General features: G+C 39.2%; 1 protein-coding gene across 1 annotated transcript in view; it reads left to right on the forward strand.

Annotated features, from left to right (window-relative positions):
- Positions 1-16864, forward strand: part of LARGE1 (LARGE xylosyl- and glucuronyltransferase 1) — a 215037-nt gene that overhangs the window by 49958 nt on the left and 148215 nt on the right. Inside the window, 1 exon segment of the mRNA XM_040559576.1 lies at positions 11179-11480. Within this exon segment, the coding sequence (XP_040415510.1) occupies positions 11179-11480 (302 nt within the window).

The raw sequence follows: 16864 nt of genomic DNA on the forward strand, positions 1-16864 counted from the left end.
ACACCATGCTGTATGCACGCAGAATATCATGAAATATTAGACCTATGCTTATTTTCATCGAAGTCGCTGAGTTTTGCCTTTTGACTTGCTAGAAGTAGGTTGCTTTCTTCACGTTTGTAACAAAACAAGAACATCATAAAGAAGAATGACTTCCTCATGTTTTATAGGAAGCCTAGGTCACAGACTGAAATGAAATCTGTATCAACCTGATATATCTAATATAAAATTGATTCTGTATATAGTTGTTCTATCATTGTAGAATGAATGTCTCTAATACAGTAAATCTTTTTTTTTTTTAATAAAACAGAAGTTCATGCAAAAAAAAAGAGGTTCCATGATACACTCAAATAGAGTCTAGTCAACGTAAAAAGGAGATTGTAGTGCAGAGGTAGATATCTGGCCACACTGAAACTAGTTCTGAAACCACTGTTCATTTCCTTAGGATCAAGGTACTACCTCTGTCATCAGAATTAAGAGTATATTTTCTAGGGATTTTTTTTTCCTTTTTACATTTCATTATTCCCTTCTGTGTATATTAAGGATTATTAAGATTTTTAAAATGCAATGTTTATTTTTTATCAAACACAATATATTGGCCAGCTGTGACTTTCTATTTGGAAAATTTGGGGAAAGTTAGAAAATATGAAAACTTACTTAAGATTCCAGTGAGCTGTATGGATGGCTCATTTCTCTTTAATGTGATTGAACCTTGTGAAAACAATCTGCTTTTAGCTAATTTGCAAACTGTTGTTCTAGGTTTTATTATTATTATTACGATTTATATCTTCTGTTTTAAAATGCTATTTATTTAATTTCTGATGTCATAGCCATGACATGTAACCAACCTACTGTCTGCGTCACTGCTGTGATGTTTTTTCTTTCCAAGGTGTGTTAGAAATATCGCTGCATATAGTACATGATGATCTGTTATGACATTTTTCTCCATGAGGAGGACAGGAAACTAACTCATGAGCTATTTCATCTCTTGTCATAAGTAAAGATAAATGTCATAACACTGATCAGCCTTCATGTGTTCTGAATGTGCAGTTATTTGCATTTTCCCTCACTGTTCTTCAGGACTGAAGTGGCTTAAATGACAGGTACAGCAAATGAAAAGTGCTGAGAATGTGTGGGGAAAATAGAAGATTCTCAATACTGAAAGATATTAATAACTTACGTGCTGCTATGTCATTGGTGAAATAACACTGATGTTATTTCATAACATCACATTAAACTAGAAATACAAACTAGCAGTATTTCTGTCTGCATGTGTAATCTTCAGATGCATTTAGAAAGATGAGAGATCATTGTTTTGAAAATTTGTTCCTTCTATTTGCCTTTATATATATATGTATATATACGTGCTCATATCTGATGTTATTGGCCAGAGCTCTATCACATTTGAGGTTCTTACAGATCTGGTTCCTTCAAAGGCAGAAATGTGTGATACAGGATTTGGATTATTTTTTTCTTGAACAATCCTTGATGGTCAGTCAGTATTCAGACAATCTCCTTTTCCAGCAGCATCAATCAAAATACCAGTGCATGGTTCTCTGATGGCATCTCTGTGCCAAGAGAGATTAAGGGATATAACATGCTTTCCAGCAGGTTTCAGCAGCACCAACCAGCCTGAACTAATACTGCAGCATTTCTGCAGGTGTGTTGAAAATCAGCTTTTGAGACTGTGTGTAACAGTGCTACAGGTGACTTCTAGCAATGTGAATAAACACTAATATGGCTAAATCTGAAATTAACACTTAAGAGCCTAAGTGCCAGGTTTCAGAGAGGCTGACCACCTGCACTTCTATAGGTCTCCTTTTTCAACCCACCTCCCATGTTTAACCAAAGCCAAATTCTGATATCTTTTATTTTCCTATTCTTTGGTGATGTAAAGCTTTCAAGTCTGATAATAGTAAGCTTATGGTGAACTCTGAAACCTAAATGGTAGAGAAGCTACACTGGGGCAGCGTCATGGATTATCTTCCCAATTCTTTTGCACATTTCCATATCCCTAAAGGAAATGTGCCTATGGACTCCTCTAATATTAAGCAGGTCTGAGTATGCCTTGTCTGTCAGGTAGTTAGGAAAAGGTGGAAAATTGCACACACAAATATAATCTACCCATTGTGTGCCTATGTGGATTCTTGATAGAGTTTACCAGGAGAGCGTGGCAGATATCCAAGAATCACATTCAGGAAATGATGTTCTGACTGGGAGAAAGTGAGATGAGAGAAAACTAAAGATAGAACCACATCATGATACTCGGTATTCCTTTGGAGGAAGGGCCACATCCAGATGTCATTGGCTGTCTAGCAGTTCCAGGTGACCAGGCTCTCTTGGCATGGAACAGTTGTTACAACTATTTTAAAGATACTAGGAACCCTAGGTAAATGTTTCAAGGTATATGCAAAACTCTGTCGTATATTATTGCGTTTATTAGGGAGTTCCTCATTGAAATGGATGATTGCATTTTAACTGTTTTGCGGGGTTAGCACTGTGTTTTGCTCCAGCTTTTAGATGTCAGTATGTGTAAATGCATGTCTTCTGAATGGCTGGCCTGATGAGGGTAAGGAAGGATATGCAAAGCAGACTCTCTTGTCCAGGTTCCCCAAATCCAAGTGCTGTACAATCAGGAAATACATTATAACATCCATTGTTGCTTCAGCAGGGAAAGCGTGCTTTACATATGCAAATACTGCTCAGAAGTTTAACTTAATAATTATCAGCTGGAGTCTATTGATGAACAGCTGAGGCAAATCATCAGCATCGGAATCTCAATTAACTACTACTAAGCTTTGATGGAGCATACTTGTCTCATGCTTCTGGTTACTGTGGCAATTGTAGAAACCTATAGGTATTTTTATAATATTTTCTAAGCTTATAGATACTGATTTCTTATGCTCCTAAAAACACTGTAAAGTGCTGAGTATTAAACTTTTTCCCTTCCTTTCTCTTCAACAGAGTTTTACTAAGCAGGAGCTAACTCGGAAGAGGTTTAGTTTTTACGTACCACTACCACGAATGATAGTCACAGTACTGTGTACAGCTGTGGGGATGCATTTGGGTGTGTGCTTTACATTAGAGAGCTGTAATGGTTGCCTGCTGTAGAATGTGTATCCTGCTAAATCAGGGCCTCAGAGGTCACATTAACACCGAGCTCACACCTGAACATAGAGTAATCTCGGGCCATAAGATAATCCAAATGGTTAATGAAAAAAGCAATGCAGCTCCTCCATAGGAAATCTTCACATTAACAGATCGCATTGTCTTTCCTCCCACTCCTACTGTACACCAGGGAAATTCAGCTGGCTACAAATACTTACCCTGCAGATATCATTCATATGCCTTTTCCTAAGTGTGCTTTATTATTCACATCACACTCCTACGGTCCCTCCACAGCTTCCCTTCTAATTATTCCCTGCTTGCCCATTGCCGTGAATAACCAGTGGCATTCACCCACATTCTGCCATTTAAGGCAGTTAGCAGTCCGTCCTACTACGAATTGGATTGCTTATTTTCCAGGAGGTGTCACAATTTATTTAAATTCATCCAGAATGCAACTGAAGGTTTATAAATGAGTCGCAGGCTTCAGCGTCAGGGCACAGACACCCACTGGGCAGCGGTTGGTCTCTGCCTCCATAGTGGGGCTGGTAGAGGGGATTGCTTCAAGGCAGAGGCAGTCAGGCCAGCTTAGACCAGCTCCAGTGACCCTCTAAACCGAGTTGGATGCTTTGCACCGCAGGAGATAAGAAGTGTTACGTGACCCTTTCAGACAGCTAAGCTGTGGAAATAGTGACCTGTAGCTGGATGGTGCTAATGGTTTGCTGAGGGTGATGTCTGCTACAGATCTAAAAGGGGTCATTTATTTGTGCTCCCAACTGACCACTGCTAATTGTGATGTGCTCAGTTATGACCAAAAGTCATTGCTAACCCATGGTTGATCGTTGGCTCTGTAAACCAGTGCTTCTTCCAAAAATACTGTAGGCAGCACCTCAGGAACCTGGATACTGTGGTCATGGACAGAAGAGGTATCGATCCTCTTCTCCTGTCTCTGCAGTATACCTGCAGAACTTTGTTGTAGTTTTCCCTCCTGTACCTGTTTGGTATCTGAACATTCGAGTCTTCCAAGTCACACTGGCAATCATTACCTGCATGTAAAGCTTCTGAAAAGAAAAAGAATATCTCTCTAGCTTTGTGGAGAAAGAGCTTCCTTTTCTTCTCTGTCTCCTCCCCTTCCCCAACTGTTACAGAAGTAGTTTGCCAAAAAATCAGCATCTTTACAGGATTGGGGCTTGGAGAAAATAACAATTCATCAAGAGCACAGATGGCTTATTTAGAATCTAATAGGTATTAAAACATTATTTTCCCCAAGCTTTACTCCTGATATTGATAACGTGTTATCTTTGCCAAGTTCCCCTCTTGATAACGTGTTATCTTTGTCAAGCCAAGTCCCTGATAAAATCTTATTTTCAGTCAGTGCTTACTCTGATAAGACATTATTTTCTTATATCTCCACTCCCAGTGGAAAGTGGGGAAATGTTATTTTTAGTCCTTTTCTTGGAGAGGCATATATTTTGTCACGGCAGTGCGAAGCAGGGAAAGGAAGGATGACAAGAAAATAGAAGAAAGAAAAAAAAAGTCATTGTATTCTGTACAAGGAAATGAGTAAGTCATGTTAAGACTTATGGGCTCTTTTAAATTTGCTAATATGCTAACATTCTTAATGTTTCATTTGAAAAAAAAAAAAAAACTATTAAGAGAGCCATAGCCATTTTCAGAAAAGATGCGTTACATGTTTAGGGTTTCTCTCCCTCTTTCTTCTTGCATTATGTTGCTACATAGTTTTTCCTTTCATAGTCTTTTACTGTTTACCATCCCTATTATCCCTGTTAGAAGTAACAGAATTAAATTCACTCAGCCAACATACAAGCAGCTCTCTGCAGTAATGCAACGTGATGCCATCATTGATGATACAATTACTAACTTTCTGAGACACAACCCCCTGCTTCATTTTGTGTGCACAGCAAATGCAGCGAGTGGTTCTTGGACTCCTGCTTAGGTTAATTAAAGAGATTGGAAGGTGTGCCATGAACAAGGCATGGAGTGCAGAAAGAAAAGGGATGCTTTGTAGTTTATGAAGCTGAATCTGCCCTGGAAAATTGTTTCAGAATACCACTGAGTTCATTACATGATCTTCTTAAAACAAAGCTATTACAAGTGTCTTAAAACAAAGCTATTAAAAGCATCTGCTAACTCTTTATTTTTTTCCATTTTCTGTGGTTACTGCTTGTAGACTCAGGATATGATTTACAAAAATGTTAAGCATATACAGTTGCAAATACAGGTGATGAGGCCTGCCTTCTGAACAAATGAAGTGCAAAAAAGGTGTTTCTTTGTTCTTCAGCTCTCAGCTGTGCACCTAGAACTGAATTTTCTTTTGGCCTTAGGGGCTCCACAACTTTTCTGCCCTGCCTGTAAAGAGGAACTGATAGCACTTTTCCCTCAGATAAATTAGAAAAATGAGTGGTTGATCGATGTGCAGTATTCAAGTATTATAGTGATGAGCATCATAGGCCAATGAGGAAATAAGTCTTTTTTTCAGAGCTGGGTGTGAGTGGTCATAAATTTCATGAGATAAAACAGGCCACCAAGCACCTGTGAGCACCATCCACCCTGTGCACACAGTGATGCCAGGTTCTTTGGAAGAAAGTAGTGATCATGCAATTAACAATTCTGTCATCAGGCACAAGGGAATGACAGCAATGTCTGGACAGGAAACCATCATTTTCACATGTCCAAACTTTGTCTGGCTTTGCAAACCTGATGTTCCATGGTTATAGGGGTTTGTGTGTGATACATATAACTTCCAAATCCATTGAGCATAGAGGGTTATTTTGTTCAAGACACAGACATTGTGATATCTTTCAATGATGTAACGCTCAGAATTGCCTCACATCACAGTAGATTAAGTTGTTTGTTCATAGATCTAGACTAAATTGCTTAGGCTATATTCCACTACTCAGATGATTATTTGGGCTGGGTTTTCTACTTCCAGCTGAGATCACACTGCAGTGATTTACGAAAAGATGTAGGAGAAAAAAATGCCTTGGTGGGTATGAGCATAGGCGTCTTCGGATGCCTTAGCACCTACTTGTGTAGGTATATAACTTAAAGCATCAAACTGTTAACTGAAAGGACTTTATTCATAGCAGCCCATATAACCAAATTCGCCAGAGCATCCAGCTGAGCAACACACATAGAGTGCTAGGGTGGTAGATGATTAAAGCTGAGCTAGAACTCAAAAAGAAAATGGATAGTTTATCTGCTTACACAGAGCTTATGTGTCTCAAAGAGTCCTGACTGCAGTCTTTTTTTTTTTCCTTTTTTTTTTTTTATTTCCCCTTGGGGTCCATGGAGTTCTCAATAATGTTCTTTATGGGGAGAAAAGTATCCATGGAGTGAACTTCAAATTATTTTGTTCATGGCCTTAGCAGGGGGAGATTCATGAGGGTGAACTCATGAGGCCTGCTATCCTGATTCTTTCTGCAGAGTGTTGGCTTTTGGTTAAAGTTGTTGTACCACTAGCCCCCAAAGGGTATACTGATAATGTTAATTTTAAAATGTGAGCAAATATGAAATGGAGGAGTGATGTTTTCTTGCATCTGTAATCAGACAGACTGAAATATTATCTGTGAGCAGCATGACTTCCTCTTATCTCAGAGGCAGCCTAGAGTTCACTGTCATCAGTTAATTCATTATGAAGGCATTCCACACTATTAGGCAGGGTACAAATAATAGCTAAAACACACAGAAACCTCTAGGCCTTGTAAAGATGCCAAAAACAAGTAGTTTGCACTTAAGATAGCAAAAGAAATGTGAAAAGTTAAGGAAAAAATAAAAATCCCACTATGGGCTGTGTAAATTTCCCTGCCTCAGTTAGTTCCTAACTTTTCAGCATTTGAGCTCAGATCAGGCATCTGAGAAGCTGAGGATCCCTGCTTCTGCATTTGTCTTCTCTTCCGAATCAGGGTAATTTTTTTCTTTCCTTAATTCTGCTGCTTTCTCCCAGCCCTGCAGTTAACCTGTGGCTAAATTATGCTCTTCCCCAGCAAGCTTCCAGTGCCTCTGGGTCCTTTTCAGGACTCTTTTCTCTCCAAGTCTCATTACTGCAAAGCTAGGGACCTGGTGTTAATGCTTATCCTTTAGGTTTTCTTTGTAAGAAAATTCCATGGTTTCAGTCCTTCTCCTTTTGAATACACCGTGCTGGATTGCTTTCTGTAGGCTTTATTTCTTCTAGTATCTTAAGGTGCTCTGCTTAATAATAAGGTTTAATGACACCTCTTGCCTTCAGCACAGGCAACTCTACATATAATCTATCCATATAATCCATTGTATATTGTCAAGTTTTCTGAATTGTTGTACCTACTGTAATGGTAAGTCATTGGCTGCTGTCAACCACGAAATTCTTATTCAAGTTTGTGGGCTTTTTTTGGTTCGTTTTGTGGACAGTGTAATTTTGTAGGTCATTTTTATTTCTTTGGTACAGTTTTATTAGCACAGAAAGTCTGAGGTAAAAGGCTTGACACAGATAGAAAAAATATATTAAGTCTGAGACTGCCAAGGCCCAAAAATAGCCCCAAATGAAGTATAAAAAAATATAGCTTTATTATTATTTATTGCAGCATTCAAAAGTGTGCTACTTCCTTCAGAGCACAGCAATGTTCCTTGCAGTGTTCCCTGGGAGATCTCTTGTCCAAAAGTCACACAGACCTCGTTATATGTTATGTTATTTTATTTTGATTTAGATTAGATAAAAACTTCCTAGACACCAGCTCAGAGCACTCTGCCAGTTACTTAAAACAATAAAACTCAAGTGCAGTGCAATCAGTTTAACATTTCTACCATGCTGCATGCACAGTCCATCAAATACTAGCGGTCCCTTATATTGTTGGCTTCTTCTTCAAAGGTGAGGTGAAGCACACAGCACTTCCAATGCCTTGAAAACCAGTCGGAAGCAGAGCAAGGTAGCATGTGTTGGCATTTATCTGCTGGGCAGCAGCTCCTAAGAGGCATCTTGCTGTGTCTATATGCTCACTGAAGTCAAAGTATCTTCACATGTGCAGTCCTGGTAATAGGGCTTAAATCAAATAGTACCCTGCCAACCTCAGGTGCGTAAAAATTATGAGCTAGACCTTCCAAAAATCAATATTTATGACAAAAATTAGTTGATTTCTGAGTTTTAAGATTAAGCTCTGTTCATTTTTGATTCTATGCTTCCATTTCAAATGGGTCTTTTGATTGTCACAATATCGTTTGCAGCAGGGAGTTGATGTGTTGTAAAAATAGCAAATACATCAAGATACCTGAGAACAGTCAGCCATATTAGTAAAAATAAAAACAGTACGTGTCCAGCTGTATGAACCCTGATCACGTTATCCCAGAAAATGGCTTGGATTTAGCCCTTCATAACAAAACACGGATAACTTGCACAATAAACCAGTACATTTCAAGTAGTTACGTATTTCATCTAGATGGTTGTATAATTCCTGTTATGATTTCAGTTCTTCCCTTGACATACTGGCACAAATACATGCTACTGAGAAGACGGTAATGTAGTTTATTGGGATTTAAAGCTAAGGCTGCATAAACACTGGGCCAATATCTTTAGTTGCTCTAACTTCCAGTCTAAGGCAGTAGGGTGATATTTTCTTCCTTCAATCTCTCTCAGACTGTGTTGTATCTTCTAAGGATTGTGTAGAAACAGTTCAACTGTTCTGATGAGTATAGTTTCAACTGGTCTGATGTACAAAATTATCTCTGTTTTGTTAATTTTTAATTTTGGCGAAGCAACATTTGTGACCTGTAGATTTTTGCCCTTCGAGCAGCTGAAGAGACATCAAGCCTTTTCTACATTTTGAAATTTCGATGAATGTTGTCCTGAGATTTACTGCTGTTTCTTGCTATCTTTACAAGTTGTAAATTTGTAAGTAATTATTTGAGAAGGTGACAGAATGTGATGAGAAGAATGGGAAGAGATAAGTAACGTTCGTGTCATACTGCATATCACTAAGTAGGAAGCTAGGATTGACAGTCAAGTTTTTGGCTAGATTTTCATTGTAATTGTATGTCTGATGATAACACAGATAGTTTTTTTTGTGTGTGTGTGGAATTGTAGGGGTGCTGTTTTTATCTGAGACTATCTATGCAATTCACTCTTGCTGTCCAGTAACAGGAATGAAATATAAGCACATCCAAATGAGTTTTAGTCTTCCTAGAGTGGGTGTTTGTTAGCAGTTGAGAAACAAAGACAGCACATCCCTGAGCGCAGATCAGCTGCAAAACTAAATATTCAGGCTTTTCTAGGTGAACTTGCACCATCCATGCTGGAGTTCTTGCAGTCACAATGGCAATTCAGTGTCTTCCAAGATGGATGGAGAGAGTTAACTCAGTATTTCATTGCACTTCTGATTGTAGCATGGCTCTGTCCTTAATGTTGACATTTCTGTACTGTTGCACCCCTGATTTTTCAGGCCTTTCAAATCTGTCGTTTAATTTTTAATACTTGCTTAATGATTCAAGATCCAAAATACCAGCAGCCAAACTTCAGAATCTGTCTTGAAACATTTTTCAAGCTCAGACTTCTCCATCAGCTTTGCTAATGGTGAAAATGATAAATTAGAGAATTTTCGCAGGAGAAAGTCTGCAAGTGAGTACAAGATACTCTACCCAAATGTTGTATTAAAAACAGGATAGCTCTTTTACATAGATAACAGGATGTGTGTACACCTGCATAACATAACAATGGGAATTTGCAATGAGGTTTTCATTTCTATAGCTGCTTTTTTCATAAACTCAGAATTGTTTGCCATTCATGTAAGTATGAAACAATGGAAAAGAACAAGCAATGAGCAGGTCTTTATAGCAGGGAGATAGCTTTGAGTCAGAGGATGAGAAATGTACTTGTTAAGGAGAACTGCTAAACAATAGCTGCATGATTTCTGTTTTGTAAACCGCTCAGGCTTGTGTTTGTTTGATAAGGCCAAAGGGGTTCCCTGCCTTGGAGAAACTATTAAACAGCAAACTTTTTTTAATGCATGCAGGTGGAAGGTTATTTCTGAAAAATACCTTGCTATAAGACATTTACATATCTTCACTGTAAAGGAATGCCATGCTGATTATGTCACCGTGGATAACTCCCTGTCTTGGTTTGTTTCAGTTTGATTTTAATTGAACATTTTTAATCAAAGTTTAGGTTGAGGCTTTTTTTTACCACATTTTAAGCATTTGTACTGCATATGTATATAATTTTGTTAAACATTATATGAAAATACATCTCCTTTGACAACATATCAGCTGCATCCATATTTGCTTTCTTACAATTTGGTAGCAATAATGCACTGGGAAGGGATGGCAGAAAGTCTTGTAGTTGTATTTGGTAGAGGCTCTTGGTTTCAGGTTAATTTTTCAGGTTAATTTTTTTTTTTGTACTTTACAGCTAGCTCATTATTAATGCATTATTAATTATTAAGACTTCATATTTCTGGAATATAACTTTTCATTTAAAGGTGTTGAATTGAACAACTTTGCTTTTTTCAAAATTCCCTTGTCTTTCTCAGGCAAAACGCTTTCCAGAATATGATCCTCAGGTGTACTGAATGTTTCTGTCCTTCCGAGCTCCTCGTTTCTCAGCAAGCATACAATAATGTGTTGCTGAGCAGAACCCATCTGCTTCTCACATGTGAATCAGCTGGGGCTAGTGTTTGGCCTGAAATGGTAACCAAACTGCTGCAGCTCGACTGTGGAGAAATAGGGAATAGGGAAATTATTTTATCTCAGATACGTTTCTAAAATATATTTAACTATATATTAATTGTCTTTGAATTGAATCCTTCTGTTCTTGACTGTCTTCCCAGACTAGAGACTGGCAGGAAGCCCTATCCAGAACAAAAGAAATACATGCTTATCTTTTAGTTTGATTTTAAAATTAGTAGGACCTGTAGCACACAGACCTTCAGCATCTGCCCAGGTTTACCATGTGCTGAACCATTTCCTTGAAGCTCCAAGCCTGTTTAAAGTGTGGTATTTGAAACACATCCCTGCCTCACAATTACTACATTAAACCAAAAACACAGCTTCTGGTATATTCTGACAGAAATGTTTTGTTCCCTTCTCCCGCAGATGGGAAGCCAGTGTCGCTGTCTCCACTTGAGTCCCAGCCCCACAGTCCTCATTACACGGCCTCAAGCCAGAGGGACCGCGAGAGCCTGGAGGTCCGCATGCGGGAGGTGGAGGAGGAGAACCGTGCGCTGCGCAAGCAGCTCAGCCTGGCGCAGAGCCGCGGCCCCTCGCACCACCGCGGCAATCACTCCAAGACCTACTCCATGGAAGAGGGCACAGGCGACAGCGAGAGCCTGCGGGCTGGCATTGTGGCGGGGAACAGCTCGGAGTGCGGGCAGCAACCAGCAGTGGAAAAATGCGAGGTACGTAAACCACAGGAGTCTGCCAGAAACAAAGCTTGATCTATTTGATCCTTTACAGAGATTGCAGATCACTCCTCAAACTTCTTACTCAGAAATCAGCTTCTTAAAGACCAATGGGCATTACTTTTTAGATCATTTTATTATTTTTTTTACTTTCAAACATTTAATCATTTGAACATCTTTTAAATTACTTGATCAGATTTTTTTGTCTTTTTCTTTCTTGTGGCCCTGAACCTGATGTAAAAGTCAAAGCCTCGTTCCAAGCTGACTTCAGTGTAGCTGTGCCGCGAAAAGACCTGTAGCAAACAGACTCTGTACATTTCTAAATGAAATGAAAGAGGCACGATGTTTTTAAATGCCTTATTCCCTGCTTTATGCACCTCTTCTAGAGTGGCTCAGAGTTTACTGTTAATTATATTGTTGTTTATGGAACCAGTTTATGCTTCTGAGTTGCTTTTCAGTGTATCCAGATGCCACTGCGGAAGCACCTGCTCTGTGGTAGCTGTGCACAAGTGGTACGGTTAGCAGCAGAGGACCAGAGATCTGATTTTAAGAAGGTTTTGGGGGATTGTTTTCGTTTGACTTTCCCCAATCAACTGGTGAAAGCATCAAAAATAACTTTCTGCATTTGTTTTTACAAAGAAGGTAATACAGTATCACCTTTTATCTTGCTTTCTACCACTGGGAAGATAAAAACTGAAAGAAAATAAGTGGGAAAGAAAAAGAAGTCCTAATTAGCTCTTCAGGTAAAGTCTATTTAATAGGCAAATATTGCTTAAAAATGAATTCTCATTTCCCAGTTCTGGACATCTTTGTCTGGTGTTGTAAATAAATAAAACCAACGTTATTTTAAGGAGAGGGAAAAGGAGGAGTCTGTTTTTCGTTTTCCCTCCTAAGAGTCTAATTTTCCTCCCAAAAGCACTTTGGCATTTCTTTTAATAAGGGAAGGTTCGGGCCATCCATAAACAAACCTTACTTCCCCCTTATTATCATGCCAAGCTGTGATGAGCAGATACTCAGTTCTGGGTTGTTCAATGTACCAAACTAGTTTGGGATTAAAAAAAAAAAAAGCAGCTTAATGGAGGAATAATTTAAGTGATCTTTCAGATTATAATGTGTTTTGCCAATAAATTTACTTGCTCAGTGGGGTTTAGCATTGTGCTGGAGGCAATGGTAATATAAAATACGAAACCTCCCTTTATTTGCCATTCCCCTATCTCACTGCACACTATTTTGATAACAAAAAAACTTTTTTTTTTTTCTTAAAAACTTCACTCAGTAATTCAGTAATAGCAATGGAAGTTTAATTTTAACTTCCTTATTATCAGGTTTGCCAGAGGTCTCATCGTTTATCCTATTACTGTAGATTCTGATTCCATTTTTGTGCAAGAGTGGTATCTTGACTCCATTCACCCTCTGTTTTCAGTGTTTCAGAGGAGTAAACTAAATCTTTTTAAGCCTCTGACCCTGGAATATATTACAGTAAGAGTCAGTGAATTGGGAAGAAAGAGACCAGGAGGAGACCGGGGCTCTGGTGGAGACAAGGAAAGCTAGGGATGGATTGTTTATTTCATTGAGGCAGTTCTTTGAGATTTACTGAAGCTAACATTTCGGAATCTAGTTTGAGACGGTCTTTAGTGATGATAAAACATTTGAAAATGCAGTTACAATGAATGAACATTAAATCTCTGATAAAACTTGATCTGTGCAATTGTGATCTATATCAAACAATTGTGGATTTGTTGTATTCCAGCCAACATTTTCTACTCTCCTGCTTTGCAGGAGAAGTTACAAAATTCTGATATTATAAAATTGAACCAGCATTATATTGCAGGAAAAGATCAGAGTTCCAACCAAAGACCTTCTACCTGGAGAGAGCAGATCCCTGTCCCCTGACAATTTTAGCACGTTGTGGATATATAAGTGTAGTCTTTATGCAGACATAGGCACAAATAGCAGCCTTCATCATATATAATGCTGATGGAAGCTAACAGAATTATATGACTTTCTTACGATGTCACATCAGTAGCTTTCCACCTTGTGTTTCCATAAGCTGGGCATTTAATTTGAATTAAGTGTGCATTTATAAATATTTTTAAAAGAGAGAGTGTATTAGAAAATGGTTAATTAGAAATATAGCATTTAGTAGATTGGCAGAATACTTACAAACATGTGCAGCATTTTTACAGGAATATTTGTGTTGTTATTATTCTCAGCAGCGTTGCTCAGTAGTGTTGAGTGTGCAGTGCTCCAGAGACACAAAGAAAAGGCTCCCACAAATTTAAGCACTATAAAAACACAGGAAAGGCAGATGTTACATACCTCAGGGAAGCATTCATAGCATATTTACATGCTTATAACATGCTTTTAATACTGCTTAATCACATTCAAAAATTATTTATGAAGAGCTAAACAACTGTAGTGGAATGCCTGGCTAGCACTACTGGAAAACTACTGATGTATGAAATGCTTCACCAAAGACTATTTTTAGCGATAGAAACCAATTAGACTTTATTAAAATCAGTATTTCACCATTCCAAAAAGTTGCCTCCAGGAGGAAAAAAGTAACATCTGTTTTTCTGGGTACCTTATACTCCTCATCAGCATGGGATCTAAGGCCCAGTTCTTCATGTGGTGTTAGATAGTTTCTTCCCATAAATATCACTCCAGAATGGGCTTATATGAAATACTACTTTCAAAAACAGTTTTTACTTGTCTGTAGCAGCTAAAGCAGTAATTTCTAAACCATGTCAGCATGCACCTTGGTTTTATTTAAACTTCCTTTCCTAAAGAAGCTTAACTTAAATGCCTTTTCAATACATGGCTTGAGCGCTCCCGAAACTATTTTAAATCAAAAATAGCTATCTTTATGTTATGATCCCCTGCCTGTAAGAAGAACAGTGTGGTTAACTTCTTCAGTGTTTTGATTACCTATCCATATCTCTGTGTGTAAGTGAATATAAGAAAAGTGAATTAGAAAAAAACAGAAAGAATTCAAGAGTCTAGAAAGTAAGAACTATCATTTAATCTTTTGTTCCAGTGAGTTCCATTTTCTAAAAGCAGCATCAATAAAAGACCTGCGTCCAGACTTCTTGTAACATATACGTCCATCATTCAACTCAAAAAGAGCACTGTAGGAGGATGGACACTTTCAGGGAGCTCAGTTTAGTCCTGCAGTGACTTCTGAATGTCCAGACTAGAGATGTGTAACTCTAATTATCACCGATCCCAAACAGTGAGGAGCAACTGTAGCACGCAGAGCTTTGGTGTAGATGTTTGGAGGGACATGTTGAACCAGGTAGACAGGCTTCTGCATTGGCTTCACTCCTGAGGTCACAGTGGCCCATTTGGGTGGGATGAGATACAGTCTTCTAGCCAGCCACTGAAGGAAAATGAGGAGTTTGAGAGAGCTGGGAGGCTGCTGACCAATTTCATAATCTGGGAGCAGATGCTCACAGTAGTATACTCAGGAGGATGCAAGTTCTTTGAAGTGCTTCCTTCTTCCAGCCACTAGTGCCCTGTCTCCTCAGGATAAGGCTACAGCCAGCTGCTCTCTCTCTGAACATGTATTTGGGACAAGCATGAAAAAAAATGGAAAACAGCCTTTTTTCATTAGGAAGCAAACACCTACAGACAGTTTGGTTTATTGACCTCATGTTGACTTATCAATTTTCCCATCGATTATGTTTAACAGTTAAACAAGGGGGCGGGAGAGGAGGGGTAAGTGAATCAAAAAAAGGGAAGCAGCAGTCTTGCAGCGTACTGCAGGCAAAAATTCTGGGGAAAAAAAAAAAAAGGACTGGGTTTCTGTTCTTTTTTAGGATTATTTTTCTTTCCTGTAGCTGATGGAAGGCAGGAATAGAAGTAATAAATAGTATCAAACACCGCAGAGAATCTGAGCAGAAGATATATGGATTCCTGTGTCTGAACAGGAGAAGGATGTTCAGCAGAGCAGCAAGTGCTGTCTTCTCACTGCTCCCTGTCTCAATCAGCATGCAAGACAACGACGCCAGCTAAACTAAAACACACCAAGGGATGCCTGCTCTTGATTTTGAAACAAACTGATTTAGGAAAAGGAGAACAGATGTGGGCAAGTCCCTGACAGAATTAACTCTCTGATTTTGGGAGGAGTTGTAGGGCAAAGGGAGAGGCTGTGAAGAAAGTGTTTTGGTCAAATAGAGGTAGCATAAAATGATCGTGACAGTGCTACTCCATCAAAACCCATCAAATGTTGGTGTACGGTGCAGTGTCTTCAGGTGAAGTGTTTAAAGCAGGCATGAAAGCATTCTCAGTTAGTTTGATTTTTATTGGCATTGAAGGCAAGGATCCTCAGTCTTCCAAGAGCCTGAGAAAGGCTAGGTGGCAACCAGAGAGAAGTCAGGGCTGGGCATGCAGTGTTAGCAGTTCTGTGCAGCCACAGGAACCCCATGCCCATAAGCATCATACAAACCACCTCCATAATAAGTCATTAATAAAAGCAGCCTCTGTTCTCCCCTGTCGTTATCACAAGAGAGAAACCCTTTTGCAAAGTGCAGAGAACGCTCAACTCCCATTGACATTAACACGAATTTAAATTGCTGAATACCTCACAGCACTGTTGTCAAAATGAACCGCAGTGTATTTTCTTTCTCCTACCTTTGTGGACAGGCGGTTGCCTTACTCATTCCCGTCCTCTAAAAACCTCAGATCTTCCCAGCTTGTGGGGCACACTGGGGCTGGAGGCACCTGCGATATCCGTGTGGGGGCTGCACAATGGCACAGCGACATGGCCATTATACGATTCAAATTGCGCCCTGTACCAGGCAATGCTAATGGCTGGGGCTATGGGCTCTTAAGCCATGCCCAACACATGCCACCTCCTGTGTAAATCTGCTTCTGTTACGAGCCAGGCTTTGGGAGTGTATGACTATGTGAGAAAGAAAAAATCCTTATTTGTTCTCTGCGTAGTGGGCTTTCTGTGGAAAATGAGAGCTGTGTGTGTGACAGACCAGCTAACCAAGCTTCAAATGGAAGCCAAATGAGGCTTCCCTGCAGTTTCACAGCTGTGTCCCTGATCGCAGCTCTATGCGGCTGGCATAGTGAACTCTCCTTCATTTCTGTGACCACTAACAAACAGAAAAGCATGGAAGCTGGGTCAAAATCTACTAAGATTTTCTTTTGTTCCCGTGGAATAGCAATGGCTAATTTTAAAACCACAGAAGAGTAACTTAACAGCATTTTGCAAGTTATTACTTACTGCCTTAATTGTAATGACTAGGAGCACTTTTTCAATTTTCCCTTTTCTCTCGAACAGATGCATAAACCTCCGCCTCAGACTAAAAGGGCGGTAGGGAGAAGGGACAGAGTAAGTCAATATTTACCAAGGTGATAGCATGGGGAGGGGA

This window comes from Cygnus olor, chromosome 1 (genome assembly GCF_009769625.2).
Source record: "Cygnus olor isolate bCygOlo1 chromosome 1, bCygOlo1.pri.v2, whole genome shotgun sequence".
Lineage (NCBI taxonomy): Eukaryota > Metazoa > Chordata > Aves > Anseriformes > Anatidae > Cygnus > Cygnus olor.